We start from the raw sequence: 15,973 nt of genomic DNA, 5'->3' as shown, positions 1-15,973 counted from the left end.
ACGGTTCGATGAGTTTTTCGTGAATATTGGTGAAAACCTAGCAAATGCCATCCCCCGAGCCAGCACCGGTTTCCATGACTACCTTGGTCATCAATTGCCAAATTCATTTTCCGTTTAACCAGTGACTAAAATAGAAATAAAAAATACTCTTCTCCGAATAAACAGCAAGACAGCTGGTGGGTGGGATAACTTAGCACCAAGATTTCTTATTGATGCTGCGGATATTAGCAGTTCTTTAGCCCATATTATTAATTGTTCGTTTATATCTGTCATTTTCCCCACTTTACTAAAGGTTGCCAAAGTTATGCCCATTTTCGAAAAAAAGGCGGAAAAGACCAGTTAGAAAATTATAGGCCAGTATCAATTCCACCCCTGTTTAGCAAAGTTATTGAAAGTATTGTCAATGAACAATTCCTGCATATTTAAAAAAGTATGATATCCTGTTCAAGCATGTTTTCCCATTTATATAAATGACCTACCTAATTCTTCAACGTTCTTTTATTTCCGTCTTTTCGCCGATGATTCCAATCCTTTTCATACTTATTCAGGAACAGGTGACATTGATCTTACTCATGTGACATCAGAACTAAATAAAGTGCAATTATGGTGTGATTCAAATAGATTAACGATCAACAGTAAAAAAAACAATTTCATTATTTTCAGGGGGAAAAAGAAACAACTTAGACTGGCTCTGTTAGTATCCGGGAAACTTTTAAAATTACATTTATTGCATAAAAATAATTGATATTTAGCCATTATTCATTTTATTATTTATTTATTTCATTCATTTATTCACTTACTACCTAAAATACACGTCCCTCACATACTCAGTTTTATTTACAAAGGCTGGGCTCAGACTAGCTAGAGCTATTTTCTGAAGCTCCTTTCATCCATTTTCTGTAATTTGTATCATACCAATTATTGTATTTGTTACTTCTTACTTCAGGATGAATAAACGTATTAATATTATATTATTATTAGTAGTAGTATTAGTATTATATATATGAATAAAAAGCTGAAAACCAATTATTATGCAACCATGTAATTAATAATGTAGAAGCCCCGACTAATAATATCAATGTACCAAGTGACTAGTATTATAGATATTGATAGCAAAACCGGAAAATTATGATTGCCGGCCCAATTAGTTTACAGTTTAAATTAATGCTCACTAACAAGTCTGTCAAATTATTTCGTAAAATAAAAGGTTATTGATATCTTTACATATTTTTTTCAATAAACAAATGTTATTAAAAAAAAATAGTGCTAGATTGAAATAGTTACGTCATCCAGTTTATGTAAGCTGGTGTATAACTAACTGATTAATAGACATTTCCTGTGAGAGAAAATACAAAAAAAGAATGCTAATATGAGCATGCTATGTGAACTTCAATTTTTATTATAATTTTCAAAGGTTTAAATAGTGGCGAAGATAACATTAATCTATACTGGTTTAAAGAGAACTAGCACGAATAGTTCCAAACTGTCACTGTCATTATCACTGTCAAAACTCAGGGATAAGCAATGTCGTTTTAAGGCATCAAGCACAACCTTATGTTGAGTTCTCGTAATCTACAAAAGCCATGTTGACAGGAATACCATACTCGTTGGTTTTCATGTATAATATATGCACAAAATTTGAATGAAAACTGACAAAGTACGAATAGGAAAAAAAAGATTGCTAGTAGTGGGTTATTTTACATCTATTCGATAAACCATTGCATTCATGAAATATGAAGCAAAAAATGAACGTTTGTGGTACAGAGAGATATGAAATTATAAACCCACCCTTCGAAATTTGTGCGTAGGGGACTAACACTTACTTTCGAGGCATGTGTACTAGTATACTGATTATACAGGAAGTATTTATTCAATATCAATTGTTATATATTATCATTCTTCTAGTGTGTGAAGATGAAGTTAGCGATAATTGCCATAATTTATGTATAAACTTTTTTCATCAAAGCTACACCAAAACTCTGTTGATCGTCACTCCACTTTTTTTCCACAGCAAATCCAGATTTGTTCATAACATCTTCGAATTGTTCCCAGTTCCATTTTATGCTTAGATTTTCTGGTTCGTGACCATAAATGACCTCCCCTTTATTTAAATGTATCTTCAAATCCAAACGACCTGTACACGAAAAAATAAGTTAGTAGATCAAAAATATTGTATATACATATATACATTGCAGGTTTGATGTGCTACAGACGTAATTCACCACAGAGAAATTTAAACACACAGTATTTAAGCGGTACAATGTTGTTATTCACCTGAGTTATAATGCCCATTGTTATTTTACTACCACGAAACATTATTTTCAAAAATATTTGGGGGAGGGGGGGGCATCGGTTAGCATTCCTATCATCAATATCTGTAGTCTTATTAACAGATCAAATACATGGCATGACAACATCGCATTCATTGAATCTTGGTTCTGGTTTAAAAATGCTCATATTCTAACAGTGCAAGCATAAAATAATACTTAATTACAGATTGGTATGTATTTTTGTGATGATTCAATCGATAAACATGCCATTTGAAAACATGAATCATATACATGGAACTGACGGAGAAATAGTTCTCACTTATTATCTGATACCCCATAAGATTTGTTTTCACCAAATTATCAAATATATAATGGATACTCACGTAGGTATACGACTTGTTCACATGTGCTCTGAAATCCAATCTTAATATATTGTGGTCTTTTTATGAATGTATCCATATTCTCACTCATAACATATTTTGTGTATATACGAAATTTGTCCATATTGAAATCTGCTCCATATTCTCGGTTTAATCGAGTCAGCAAGTTCGAAATAAAGTTACCAAAGGTAACGTGTGAGTAATTTCTAACTTGCTCGTCTTCGTTTTGTTTAATATCAATGCCAATCAACAGTCTATCATTGCTCCCTGAGAAATTGAATTACAAGGTATTACATTATTGCAGTAAATAGGATACGTGTAGATTGTATTAGATGAAAATCTACTTATGCATTTTATATGATTTGCATAGTCATTTGCATACACATGACAAGATGATGTCTCACAGTATTTTGATATTTTCGATGAGTTCACCCATGACGTGTAATGGCGACAAAATTAACAGAAACAAATAAATTATAATAACTGTACTAACATAACCTATTGATTTATCATACGCCTAGCCCTGTAATCGGTACATTTCGTTGTTTATGTACGATTGATCATTGAAAACAAAAATTTAAAATTCAGAAGTAGTTTACCACCAGGCGCTGTAAGTGGTACCTTTGCTGTCCAATGCGCACAGACTAAAATTCCGTGTGTTTTTTTCTGAATAACCTCATGTTATTTTGAACAATAATAGCGTGTGTCTTACCCATTGCGTCATTTACTTGCGTCAAAAACGATTCCATATTGTTCATCGGTATATTACCGAAGCTGTTACCAATGAATAATATCAGCTTTTGCTGATTTAAACCCTTGACATGTTGCAAACCATCGGCGTACAACCCATGAAACGGTTTCACTTTCAAACCACGGAACTGCTTCATTAATAGGTCTGCGTGGTGTTCCATGAAATCTATTTTAAAAAATGTGACAGTGTTTATTAATCGTCTTATAAATCGAAATCTTTTTTCTTTAGCATGACTGAAAATACAAATATATTGATAATATACAGACAAGGTAGCACACCGATGATTAAGTGTAATATCATATGGTGCTGACAGAAACGTATTCGGCCAGTACATGACAAAGTGCTATATTACAAGATTTTCGGCCTTAAAGCGGCCCCCATTTGGCTATCGTTAATGAGATCATGAAACAAATGCATATACATATTTGTGACATGGTGTAACTTGTGTGTGTGAAGTTTGAACTTGATCAATCCAGACATGTCTCGGATACGGATCCAGAACTGAATTCTTTAAAACAAAATGGCCGCCAGTCGGCTATTTCGAACTTGATCCGAAAAAAAAATGACGTGCATCAAGGTCCTATTATGTTTAATGTATGTACCAAATTTGAACAAAATCCGTCCATGCATAACTGAGATCCGGGTCCGGAATGGTGAAAATGTGCGATTTTGATGCATTTTCGGCCTTATAATGTGTGATGTATGAGTGAAGTTTGAACTTAATCGGTCCATGCATGTTCGAGATACAGGTGATCACGGACGCACGGACGGACGTACATAGGGCAAAACATAAGTCCCCGTTTTCGGACTGCGTCCGAACGGGGACTAAAAATGTTTTTCTCATATTTGTAAACGTACCTTTAGCTACATCTATTGGAATGTAGGTGATTGATTTATTGTTTTTCAATAACGATGAAAACAGAGGGATGGTTTTATCACCATTTCCAGCACCTAGCTCACAAACGCTAGCATCTTGCAAATCCGAGACGATTTCATCTGCAATGTTTAAAATCAATATAATGAAACAAAATGTTCCCAGTAGCATGTTTACTATTTAAAACTGAATGCTGAACACAGGTGTCGTTAGTTTTACACTGTGGAAGTGTTTAAATATAATAATATGTCTTTTCACTCGTTTGTATAATGAACATAACAATGATTCATTTCATTTTTAATTATGAACATTGATATATATTGGCATACAGCATACATTTACTGATGAACTGAAATATAGACATACCCTTGACATATTATTATAAATACTAGCATGAATAGCAATAAGCGATATACTTGCCTGCGTGCTTTTTCAGAATTTCTTTTTCCACACTGTAAAGATGATAGTGTGGATGTTCCAATGTAATTTTCTCAAAAAGCTCAGATCCGATCGTGTCAAAACAGTACCAGTGTTCAACGTACTTTGGCTCAGATAGTAAGCATCTTCTGATAGTTTCTTTATTGGCTTCCATTTTTCTCCTGACATAACAATCATAATTTATTATTTCTAATATATTGTTTTTATCATATGCTGTTTTGATATTTAGTTGCACTGGCCTTTGAAATGAAGCAAATAAAAAACTGTTTTAACAACTATTTCAAGTAACACATTCCTAATCGGCTAGTGAGGAATTTGAATCTACGACTTTCAGTATGTCAAAAGAACACACTAACCCCCAGACCACACTACTCTACACTTTAAATCTGGTAAATATGTAAATGTTTTTTTATGAAAACACACTGTTTAAATTAGTAGCTTACTGTCAATTGAAAACATGCGCATATTAATATAAAACATATGTATTTTCTATGAAAACATTAGTTTTTTAGTATTTTTGGAAAGATATTTTTTAGAGTAATTAAAACACTATTTGATGAAGTTAAGCACATTGTAAATACACAAATATACACATTTCCAATATAAAACACTTGGTGTTTTACGGGGATATAACATTAAATTCAAATACTTCAATTGGAAATCAAGACACTTGGTGCAGTTCTTTGTTTCCCAATGGAGTTTGATATTCCCGGATTTGGTAAACAGTGGCGATGCTTCAAACCACATTACAACAGACGCACATGTTATTTACAATTTTTTCTCTAAATGATTCAATTTGAAGCACTTTTGAAACACAATCGCCAATGATGTTTTATCCCAAAACACTAGACCTTAAGGTAGAGATGCAGGTTCTTGGGCACTTATTATTCAAACAGTCTTGGCTATAGACTGTTGAAATGTTGTAGAATTGTGAATAGTGGGAAATACTCAAAAACGATTTTAAATAATCAAAAAGAAAGATGGTAAAAAAAGAAATGACGGTATCTCCATATTATGCACTATATTTAACTTTTAACAAAACGATAATACATTTAAATTTGGAACTGTTACAGCCATTTTAATTTATGAGTATTAGCAAACTTCTTACTGAGTGAATTGTTATGTAAATTGGCAATTATCTCAGCTTCTTTTTGTGCACATCCCAGAACTTTAAAAAAAATAGCTCCTAGACGCTTTGACCTTTTGTTTTGAAATTTTCACAAATTATTGACAATGTATTTATCTTCAAAACGCCGTCGGTAGTAGTGAAAGTAGTGAAATTTGAGTTGCTGCCCAGCAAAATTGACAACTGGTAGACAGTTTTCAAGACGGCACTTTTAAATAGATGTACCCCCACACTATTGTCAGCAGGCATACTGTGCATGTTGCGACAAATTTATTGATTTTAGTATTTTAAAAAAATAAACAGATACATATATATTCGACCGTGTGTCTACAATATACGTGTCATAAGTTCAGTTAACAAGTTGAACATACACGATGCAGCGCTGGCCAGGCTTTAATTCCCTGTGATCTAATATATTGATTTTCTATTGGCGGAGCCTCAATGTTGAATGCCATCTAATAATGATTTTTACACACCTGTGCGAATTTGCGCTTAATCTTAATGAGCCCATCTTAGTCTATAGCAATATAAATATAATTATTTCACTATTATTTAGAAATGTCATATATATATTCTGAAAACTAATATTAAACAACAATTTAGGTTGTTACTTTTTTTATGAGACACCTATCGTAAACAAGGTGTTTAAAATGAGCACTATTTGCCTGGTCAAGTAACTGGTAACTTGTGTCATGCACGTAAACAGGTGGCATCCTCGTTCAAGAAGCAATTTGGACAGATTACCTTTTAGATTTACTGAGAAAGACGAGAACAAGAAGATTTCCTAAATAAAATTGAAGGTATGGTGGTATTGTTACTTCATTATAATACGTATGGGAAATGTAATTGTTAGAGCCAACATATACAGCTGCGTACTGCATATTCATTTGCAGCGGCCTCCAATTATTTAATTATGTACGGGTGTTACGGTACTTTTACAGGATCAGAGAACTGCATGCAATTCCTTTAAATAAATTCTTGCCGACATCCCTAGAAGTCAGATTTGAGTTTAAAACTAATGAGTTTTATTGAAATGTGATTAGAACAAACAAATTATGAATTATTATGCGAATTATGAATCAATATGAAATTTTAACCCCAAACTAATCAGGTTTGTACATTGTCCTAGAGCAACTTTGTACTAAGTTTCATTGAAATGGAATAATCAGAACTTTAGATATCAGTGTGATAGCTTAGAATTGGTTAATTATGCAAATTAGGTAATTGATATGTACAGATTTTAACCCACAATTAATCAGGTCTGTTTATTGTCTTACAGCATCCATGTACAAAGTTTCATTGACATGTGATGATTAGTACTTGAGATACCAGTGTGAAAGTTGAAAACTAATTGGGTCCCTGCATAGTGTAGATTCATTGAAATGTGATGATTACTGGAGATAATCAGTTGAAAAGCTGAACATTAATTAATTAATTATGCAATTATTATGAACAATTATTTACCCTGAAACTAATCAGGTCTCTGCATAGTCTTTGAGTATCTATGTTCCAAGTTTCATTGAAATTTAATGCTTATTACTTGAAATATTAAAAGCTGAAAATTAATTATACAAATTAGGTAATTAATATGTACTGATATTACCCTAGAACTATCAAACTAAAGTTTCATTGAAATGTGATTAGTACTTGAGGTATCAGTGGGAAAAAAGAACACTTACTAATTGTTATGCAAATTAGGTAATTAATATGCACGGACTTTTACCAAATAACTAATCAAATCTGCGCATAAGTTCAGAGCATCTATGTACCAAGTTTCGTCGAAATCCAATGAGTGGTTGTTTAGATATCAGTGGAGCAGTCATGAAACAGCTAAAAATTAGCTAATTATCATGCAAATTAGGTAAATAATATGTACATATTTTTACCAAAAACTAATTAATCTGCGCACCGGCACAGAGCATCAAAAACCGATGTAATGTTCTTGAGATAGCAGTGGAACAGACGGACACACACGCATACACACAAACTAACTGCAAAGACTTCCATTGTGTGCTTCGCACATGGAAGTCAAAAATGCATGTGTAGCGTGCCCTTCTTTCACTAATAAACGTTTTTGTAGAACAGCTTCTGTGCTCACAGAATGGTCGTTGCGATGGGTTAAGGGAACGGATGTTCCACTTACTGAGAGATCTCAGGCTATGTGGTGTACCATACGTATTATTGACAAAGAAAATACATGTGTCCAAGTAAGTTGTTAAGCGGCTCATTGTAAACTACCAATTACATGAATTAAAATAAAAATAAAAATCGTACCAAAATATATTTCACCCGTTCAACAGTGTGCAAAGAAATAAAAATGTTCTCCTGGAAAATCTCTCCCTCCCACAGACATATACGATATTTCCCCGCTCACTCTCAAAACCTCGCTGGAACAGCTTTTTACAGGAAATCTTTCGTTGACTGCTTCCGTACAATATACGTTCTCGTATTATTGCATCTTTAAGCATTTTTGAAATTCAAAGAAGAGACTAATGTGAGATGTGTTTGATTTGACTTATATTACAAAAAGAGCCTCATTGCACTATGTTTTTTTTCCGTTTTTTAAAGCACCAAGAAAATCAGATTAATGAAAAACCTCTAGTGTAATAGGAAAACCAGGCTCAATGATTCTGGGTTGAGTGAAGCGGAACCCTGTTCTTCAAACCCCCTGATATTTTGCACTAACCTAAGAAGATATTCAAAAACAAATATTACGATTTGGGCTGCGCCCACTTTTCTTTAAATCAACAACAGGAAAATCGAAAATTCACACAACAACACACGATTTGAAATCGTGCACACAACGTCAGTTCGAAATGTCTGTAATGAACACGACCAACACAAACCATGAAGAGTATTTTAAGTATTGTCATTGCTGAATCCATACATTTCATCATGCTGTATGCCGGCGGTGTTAGTTACCACGTGGCCACCCGCCACAATACCTCATAGACAAGTTTGTAACACCCCTTTATTGTCCAATCACAACATGCGCGTTGAGCCACGTGCTACGTCGAATAATTTGATAATGTTTGTAAATAGTCGTCAATCACCAATGACAATCACATGTTTCACTTTGGGATCTATCATTTGAAATCATGAAGGTGGAAAAAAATCGGGCAAGTTGTTGTAGAGAAAAAATGTTTGGACACTCAAGAAAAATACAAACGCACATTTAGACAGCTTAGAAAATCAGTGGACACACACTTCCAGCTATTCCCATGATTTCAAATTATTGGCCCTACCTCCGTTAGCTTTATCATCATTACACTATGCACATGGTAAGCCTGGTATTTAGTCCGTACCGCTCATGTTTAGACCACGTTGGGAACAGTTATGTTAACCAGCAGAGACATTTGATTGGGGAAATGTTTTTTTTTTAATTACAGGCAAATAACTAACATGCAACTTGGGGCTCGAATTCACGCATAGGGTGGAAAGTGTCCCAGACAAAATGCTAACCACTGAGGCATTCCGACTAACCTAATCCAATCAATTTGAGCTAGCACGCAAAGAACACGAAGACACAAAAACAAAAGGAGTTTCGAAAGCTCAGACCAATGTCATTGATGTAAATTATATATCCTCACTAATATCCCTGCCCTATAGTATACATTTATCATACTCAAATAATAATGTTCTATTTTTTTAAAGAAAAAAACAAAACCAAATTGAGTTTCCCACAGGATTTTCACTCTGTGTATCTAGGGTCGATTGAAAAGGCAAACCTCTCCCTATATGTTCATGTAAAATCGTTCCACAAAATGCCGTTTTCATATAAACCGTACGCCAACGGCAAGCTTTCCGGCCCAATCACGAAAAAATCCAACACTACCGAAAACATAAACATCCTAGCGGAGGTAAATATACTTACCGATTTGTCCGATTGCTCCGCAATGTAAATGACTGTTGCAGAATACTGGTGAATTGCCGAGTGGATTTAAACCACACCAGTATTTATGAATATATCAGTATTAATGAATTTAAAATACCTCATAAAGACGATTACAAATAGTTATTTTTATATTATTTCAATGTTTTGCAATCCTTGACCCTCACGGATTGTATTCAGTCGTCTGTGCTAGTATTTAGAGGTTTTGACACGGTTTTGTCTGATATACTAGCAGTATAAAATCAAGAACATTAAACAGATTGACTCCAGTTACGAATTCTGATCGGTGTGTATGTTTTACCAAAACAGTCGGTAGGGGCTCGGCCTATTTAGAATTTGTCATGACTCGCCCATATTTATTCACTTGATACGAGCTAATACATACGTCAAATCCATACAGGCTTAGCGTGCAGTGAATTAGGCCAAAATTATTATTTTTAAACCCGTGAAAACTAAGGGTATCGTAAAAAGTCGAGGTGTATGGGAATCAATCAAACGCATGCTAGATATTAAAGACAAAATTCAAAGTGTTTTTTTTTAGTCTTTTGTATTTAAATATAAACAACCCGAGGTTCAAAGTCGCCACTTATCCCCGGGGACCCCGGGGATCAAACAACGTCGTTAATTTTTAGAGGAAACACATTTTTTTCCTACTTAAAATGTTTTTAATATTTATGCCTATTAAAAAAAAAAATCTGCCCGAAATTTGTATTGCTTTTTCGGTCGCTCGCTGGGGCAACAAAACAATTTTTATATTTAGTTATATTTATTATAGTGTCCCTACATCTCGCCATTAGTGGAGTTCACATTAGAGATCTATAGACGTGTCGGAATCGGGACAGAGGCAGTACATCCCGAAACGTGTGTGTGAACGGTCTGGACCGAGTCCGCACGTGCCGAACAAAATTGATCCCGATAGATGCTCGGGACCGAAACTTGGCACGTACCGAAATTTGCTGCCTGAACGCTCGGCAAGACTGGTAGCCCCGTTTAATATTTTATATTTATTTACACACTAGATGTGATTTCCTAGCTGAAAATAACACTTCAAAGTGATTATGTTGTGGCCATGGTGGTACCCCCCTAGGGGAATGTTGTAGTTCCTGTCTCATTTAGTTTTGAGATAAATGTGTTATGATAACGACTTTACGTACGCACATTCTAATCCCTTGCATGTTTAGGTTGGAGTTTCTGTGTTTCCTCCGGGTCTATGAAAAAAATCTGAAAAGTCAGAATTAGATACCAACAAATTTCTTGCTTCAAAAAGAATGCTGGGGTGTGGTTTGTCCAGAGGTCAGAAGGTTACGCTGGATTTGTCACACAACCACAATCATTGACAATGACAATGTATTCCTGCAGATATATCAGATTTATTAATAAATCTTTGACATACAATAATCTGGTATTATTTACTAAACATGTTTGACTTTCTATTCATCTATACAGTCATCAGAATAACCAAAACAGTCAATTTCTTTGTTTAATTTTTTCAGATGTTTAATCAGTTTTAGCATGCAATCATTCATGTTTTCACAGTACTTGTTGGCTGAATAGACTTAGAAGTGTCTATTCTTCTTCTTTGTTTCATAAAACACCATGTTTGAAATGCCCTCCTAAAATTGAAGGATAGCATTTCCCTCAGCGGTGGTGTGCCCAAGGCAATAGACATCAAAGCACTCACTGAAAAACTTTTAATCTAGCTCTCCCTTGGTTTTGATAACATTGTATATAGAAAACTTCGCTCACAGTCTACAGTATTAACAGGTATTATAAGTGAAATTGTGACCAATTTAGCAATATTTGGATAAAGAGTTGGCAAGCAAGCTTGTGGTCCTTGTAAAGATTCCCAAGTATCTTGAAAACTACATTGCATATAATAATTTCTCATGATTTTCTCACCTTTGGCCACTTATCTTTTAACTTATCAGAATCAATAACAGGTGCATGTTGCATACCATCATTTGTGGTTTTGGGTGTCCCATAAAAACTACATAAAGTTTCAATTTCCTCAAAACCATATTGCTTGTATTCTGGAGATGTTGCTTTAGATAAATGAGATGAGATAAATATATGAAAAGCCTTGCGATAATTAGATTCAGGAAATCCCGTTTCTAAATTATCAACAAGCTTATCTAAAATTTCAGGTTTGCAAGAAACAAACCACTTTCTTAAGTTGGAATTATTTTTGATGGTATTCATGGCTTCATCACTTGAAGATTTACTTGTAACAAACTCAATATCACTTGTAAGATTGGCAGCTGCTACTTTCATGTATAATTCACTGGGAGTTTCTGGGACTGAACTAAGAAATGATTTTAGTCTGCGCCCTGGGTCATCCTTCATATTTTTAAGTACATTGACAACAGCTTTAATATGCCCATCAACAGATTATAAATCTAGGTAAGTTTTCTGAAAAACACAACTTAACTGCCCAAGACAATACAATACATCTGCCATAAGATGCAATATGGCCAAAAAATCAAAAGTATCCATTTCATTGAGCATTCCTCTAGCTGTACTATCTCCACTTTTAGCATCACTTTGCAGGCAGCAGAACATGGCTTTAAGATTGATAAGTACTGCTTCAAAAGCCCCTCTAACTGAAAGCCACCGTGTATCACATGACCTCACAAAATTGCGATGCATTGCATTACCCTCTACCTGATAGATTTGTTTTATTTTGGACATGTGTTTAGTAGAATAGTGAAAATAATTGAATATTTGGTTCATTCTAATTTCAAAATACATCAATACGCTTCACTTTGTGAGCAGCCTGAGCTGATGCTAGTGCTAATCTATGGGCTTTACAGTACACACTGATCATATAAGGATTGATATTTGTTTTTAACTTTGTAGTAACACCTGCCTGTTTTCCTACCATAACTGATGCCCCATCTGTACCTGCTGCAAACATGTTTTTCACATGAACACCCTTGCATTCAAGTACACTGACCAGGGCCTGATATATGTCATCAGCATTACACCCTGCAAGACCAATAACTTCAAAAAATCTGACAACTATTTTACCAGCTAATACATATCACAGATAAATTATCATAGTTGTTTGTATCCATAGAAACATCAGACATGTCATCTATCAATATGGCAAAATATCCTGCACTATCTAATTCAGATATAATTTGTTCATCAATGACTAATTTCATACTATTCTGAAAGTCATGAACGGAGTCCGAGAATGTTCATATGAAGTGTGTGCATCTACTTCAAGTCCCTGTAGAGTATCACATCCTTGCATGATTAGTAACCAGTTCAAGTCCTTGAATAATTAGTTAGCATGATTTTTTGGAGGTGTTATGAAAACATAAACGGAGCCAAAAATGCCGAACGGACCCAAATAAGTACAAACGGACCCAAATAAGTACAGAACGGATCCAAACGGAACCAAATAAATACAGAACGGACCCAAACGGGCCCAAAACAATACAGAACGGACCCAAAAGAAACGAAAAACATGCAACATGTATTGGAACCGAAAGTGAGCCCTCAACGTCCGGGGTCATACCCTTCTAAATACAGGCCCTGGCCGATTAATAATTTAGTAGATATACATGTAGATTTATTAACTGAACAAAATAAAATGTAAACATATTTGTTATGTTGCTTGTCAGAATAATAAATAAATTAAGGGCCATAAGCTGAGTTTGGTGTATTTTTGTTATGGTTCGGTTGATAATTTATTGCATCCTTAGAAATACAGTGTTTCCATCAGTTTATAGCAACAAAAGTGAGATATAAAAAAAATAACAAAATAACTATAGCAAATAATAAAAGAAAGATTTTAGTGTTTTTGTTAAGTATCTTTCTCGTTTCTCATTAAGAACGAGCTGTGTATAAATTCTCCACCAAGTTTGATGACATTTTTGTTAGAATTTTTCATTAAGTATGTAAATTTCTGTTGGTCAGTTTTGGTTCCATCAGGAAACATTATATTTAATAATATATCCATTCGCAATGTGTGATATTTTGGGCATTTGATGTGGAGATGCATTTCATCTTCTATGTCTGCTAAAGTACATTGTTTACAAATCCTGTTTTCCAAAGTAATTTTAGGTTGGGCATGTCTACTCTTTTCTATTGCTAGGCTGTGATTACTTGTTCGGAATCTAGAGACGGAAATTCTGTGTTTTAGATTCAGTATAGTTAAGTAACTTTCAAATGATGTTCTTATGAACTATGACCGGGTACAAAAAATCCTGCTGTACGCGTTTCTCAGTACAGCCATGTCCAGTCCATATTGCCTCTTTGAGCATTGTTAGTTTTGAAGACTGTGTGGAGCTATACACATTTAATTCCGATTTTAAACAAGGTGGCAAATAAATTCGCAAATACTTGCAAATCAATATTTTTGCCATGGCCAAACGGACCCAAACTTTTTATTCTTCAAAAAACATCTGTAGGAGATCTTCTTTCATCAACTGTTCTTCCACCAGTCGTTTTGGTGTGCCTATTTGCAGCAATGTTCATTCAGAATGAGACAAACACAAACACACTGTACCCAACGCTGCCACCATTGGGTATGTCACGTGAATTTGTTGCACACGACACGCCTGCTACAAAACAACCTCAGTACATTTGACCCCATTCATTACGTGCTGCATACGTACTGACTAATTTGGTTATACTCGTATCTGCGGCTCGTATTCAGCGATCAGGTATTGATAAATAATTTCGTAGATTTTGACAGCTAATTATGCTCGTAAAATACACATAAATATATTAAATATTTTCGTCTTTTCTTCTATTTTTTCTGAACGTACGAAAAAAAACGAGCGACAGCGGAAACACGGAGATTATAAACATATTACAGGAATTTTATAAATAGATTGTTTACTTAGGGTTGGACCATTTGATTTTTGAGGGGAGGGGAGGTCAGAAACGAAAACGAAAAATTGCAAAGTGAAGGGTTCTTAAAAAAAAATTGCTGCTTCACCATTGTAAAAAAAAATATTTGTCACTATATGACTTAGGGAAAAATATGGCAATTCTTCCTGCCAAGATAAGAGGACACCGAGTACAAGAAGAAACTAGGTCATTTATAAATGGATGTCAATATTTCTGGTTTGTGGATTAATTAATAGCAGAGGGAAAATTAATATCTGCATTTCAATATTAATTTCAAAAACAATTTCACTCTGGTTGCATTTAGATTGTATACCATATATGCTCTATTAGAAGAGCAACTCCAATAGAAGCACATGTACAGCAACAATTGCATTGATTGTATACTGATTTATTAAAATATGATGTATTTTGACCATAGAAACACCTCTGTTATTTACATAAGAGCATGCGCTACTACTAATAGAGCAAATACGGTATTGCATGCAATATCTCTAACAATTTAGGTGTTTTAGTTTAAATACATTTACAGACTAAAACAGAAACATTGTTAGAAAAGTTGCTTGCAATATTGCTGACTACTGTAAAATACTTTATTTTCTCTGGAATTTATTTTCGCTGAAAACAGCTTTCTGGCATTGTGTGGATCTAATTTTCACTATGTTGTATTAAGACTCAATGCAACGTATAGAGAAAGCTGCATTTTCACTGGAATTTATTTTGCAGAAAATTGACTACAGGCAAACAGGGAAAATAAAATGCCAGTGCAAATATAGCATTCCACGCTATGTTATGTGACCACAATAATAGACAAGATACATTCATGATTGTATGGAACCATGTCTTATTAAACAAGAAAAAAATAAAATAAATATCAAAGGAAGCTTAGAAAGAACTCTTGAGTGCTGAGAGTATTGGAGACACATTAAAATTAATTCAAAATTTAAGATTTGCTTTTCAATTAAGAACTAATTTGCTAACTAACTAACCAATTTGCCAATTGGCAACTAATTTATGTCTGCTATTTGAGATGCACAACATGAAAAAATGTGATTCACATTATCACAATTTATAATACATACAGAAAATACATTTGATTTTTCATCCATGGTTTTTATTCTAATTAGTTCCAGAGCACCTCTGCGATGAATTCAATTCAAATCTGATTTTTGTTTAATACATTATCAGAAATGGGCTAATCATAGTTAATCAATATGCATTAAACTAATCATGTCTGTGGATTACCTCAATGAACCAAATGAATTATTATACAAATTGAGAAATTATTATGTATAGATGTAGGTCTGTATATTGTTCCAGGGTGCACATGTACAAAGTTTCATTATAATGTGATGATTAATCATAACTAAATTAGTTGAAAG

At 34.1% G+C, this 15,973-nt stretch overlaps 1 protein-coding gene across 2 annotated transcripts; it reads right to left on the bottom strand.

The window, feature by feature from the left end:
* Positions 1 to 755: 755 nt before the first annotated feature.
* On the bottom strand, positions 756 to 9,761 carry LOC102801322 (uncharacterized). 2 transcript variants are annotated; one of them, XR_014927498.1, is made up of 7 exons: positions 9,714 to 9,761; positions 4,696 to 4,874; positions 4,260 to 4,397; positions 3,363 to 3,566; positions 2,654 to 2,917; positions 1,824 to 2,134; positions 756 to 1,789 (listed from the first exon to the last, which is right to left on the bottom strand). XR_014927498.1 is itself a non-coding variant. In XM_085494105.1 (6 exons), exons 2-6 carry the CDS (start codon positions 4,865 to 4,867, stop codon positions 1,941 to 1,943), a joined length of 972 nt encoding a protein of 323 aa, XP_085350231.1. In that variant the 5' UTR covers positions 4,868 to 4,874; positions 9,714 to 9,761; the 3' UTR covers positions 756 to 1,940. The 2 variants fall into 2 exon arrangements, 1 of the variants encoding a protein (XP_085350231.1); XM_085494105.1 differs by having other exon boundaries at positions 756 to 2,134.
* Positions 9,762 to 15,973: the final 6,212 nt, after the last annotated feature.

Source organism: Saccoglossus kowalevskii, chromosome 19 (assembly GCF_978046115.1).
Source record: "Saccoglossus kowalevskii chromosome 19, keSacKowa6.1, whole genome shotgun sequence".
Classification (NCBI taxonomy): Eukaryota; Metazoa; Hemichordata; class Enteropneusta; family Harrimaniidae; genus Saccoglossus; species Saccoglossus kowalevskii.
The sequence above is the reverse complement of the archived record's forward strand: the minus strand, read 5'-3'. Positions and strand labels throughout refer to the sequence as shown.

Bases quoted from the DNA above. Each gene is read 5' to 3' on its own strand.
- LOC102801322 (XM_085494105.1), bottom strand. From the start codon at position 4,867: ATGGAAGCCAATAAAGAAACTATCAGAAGATGCTTACTATCTGAGCCA. The intron at 2,918-3,362 runs GTAAGACACACG...TCAATTTCTCAG, and splicing joins GCAAGTAAATGACGCAATGG to GGAGCAATGATAGACTGTTG. The intron at 2,135-2,653 runs GTGAGTATCCAT...TTTCGTGTACAG, and splicing joins TGAACAAGTCGTATACCTAC to GTCGTTTGGATTTGAAGATA.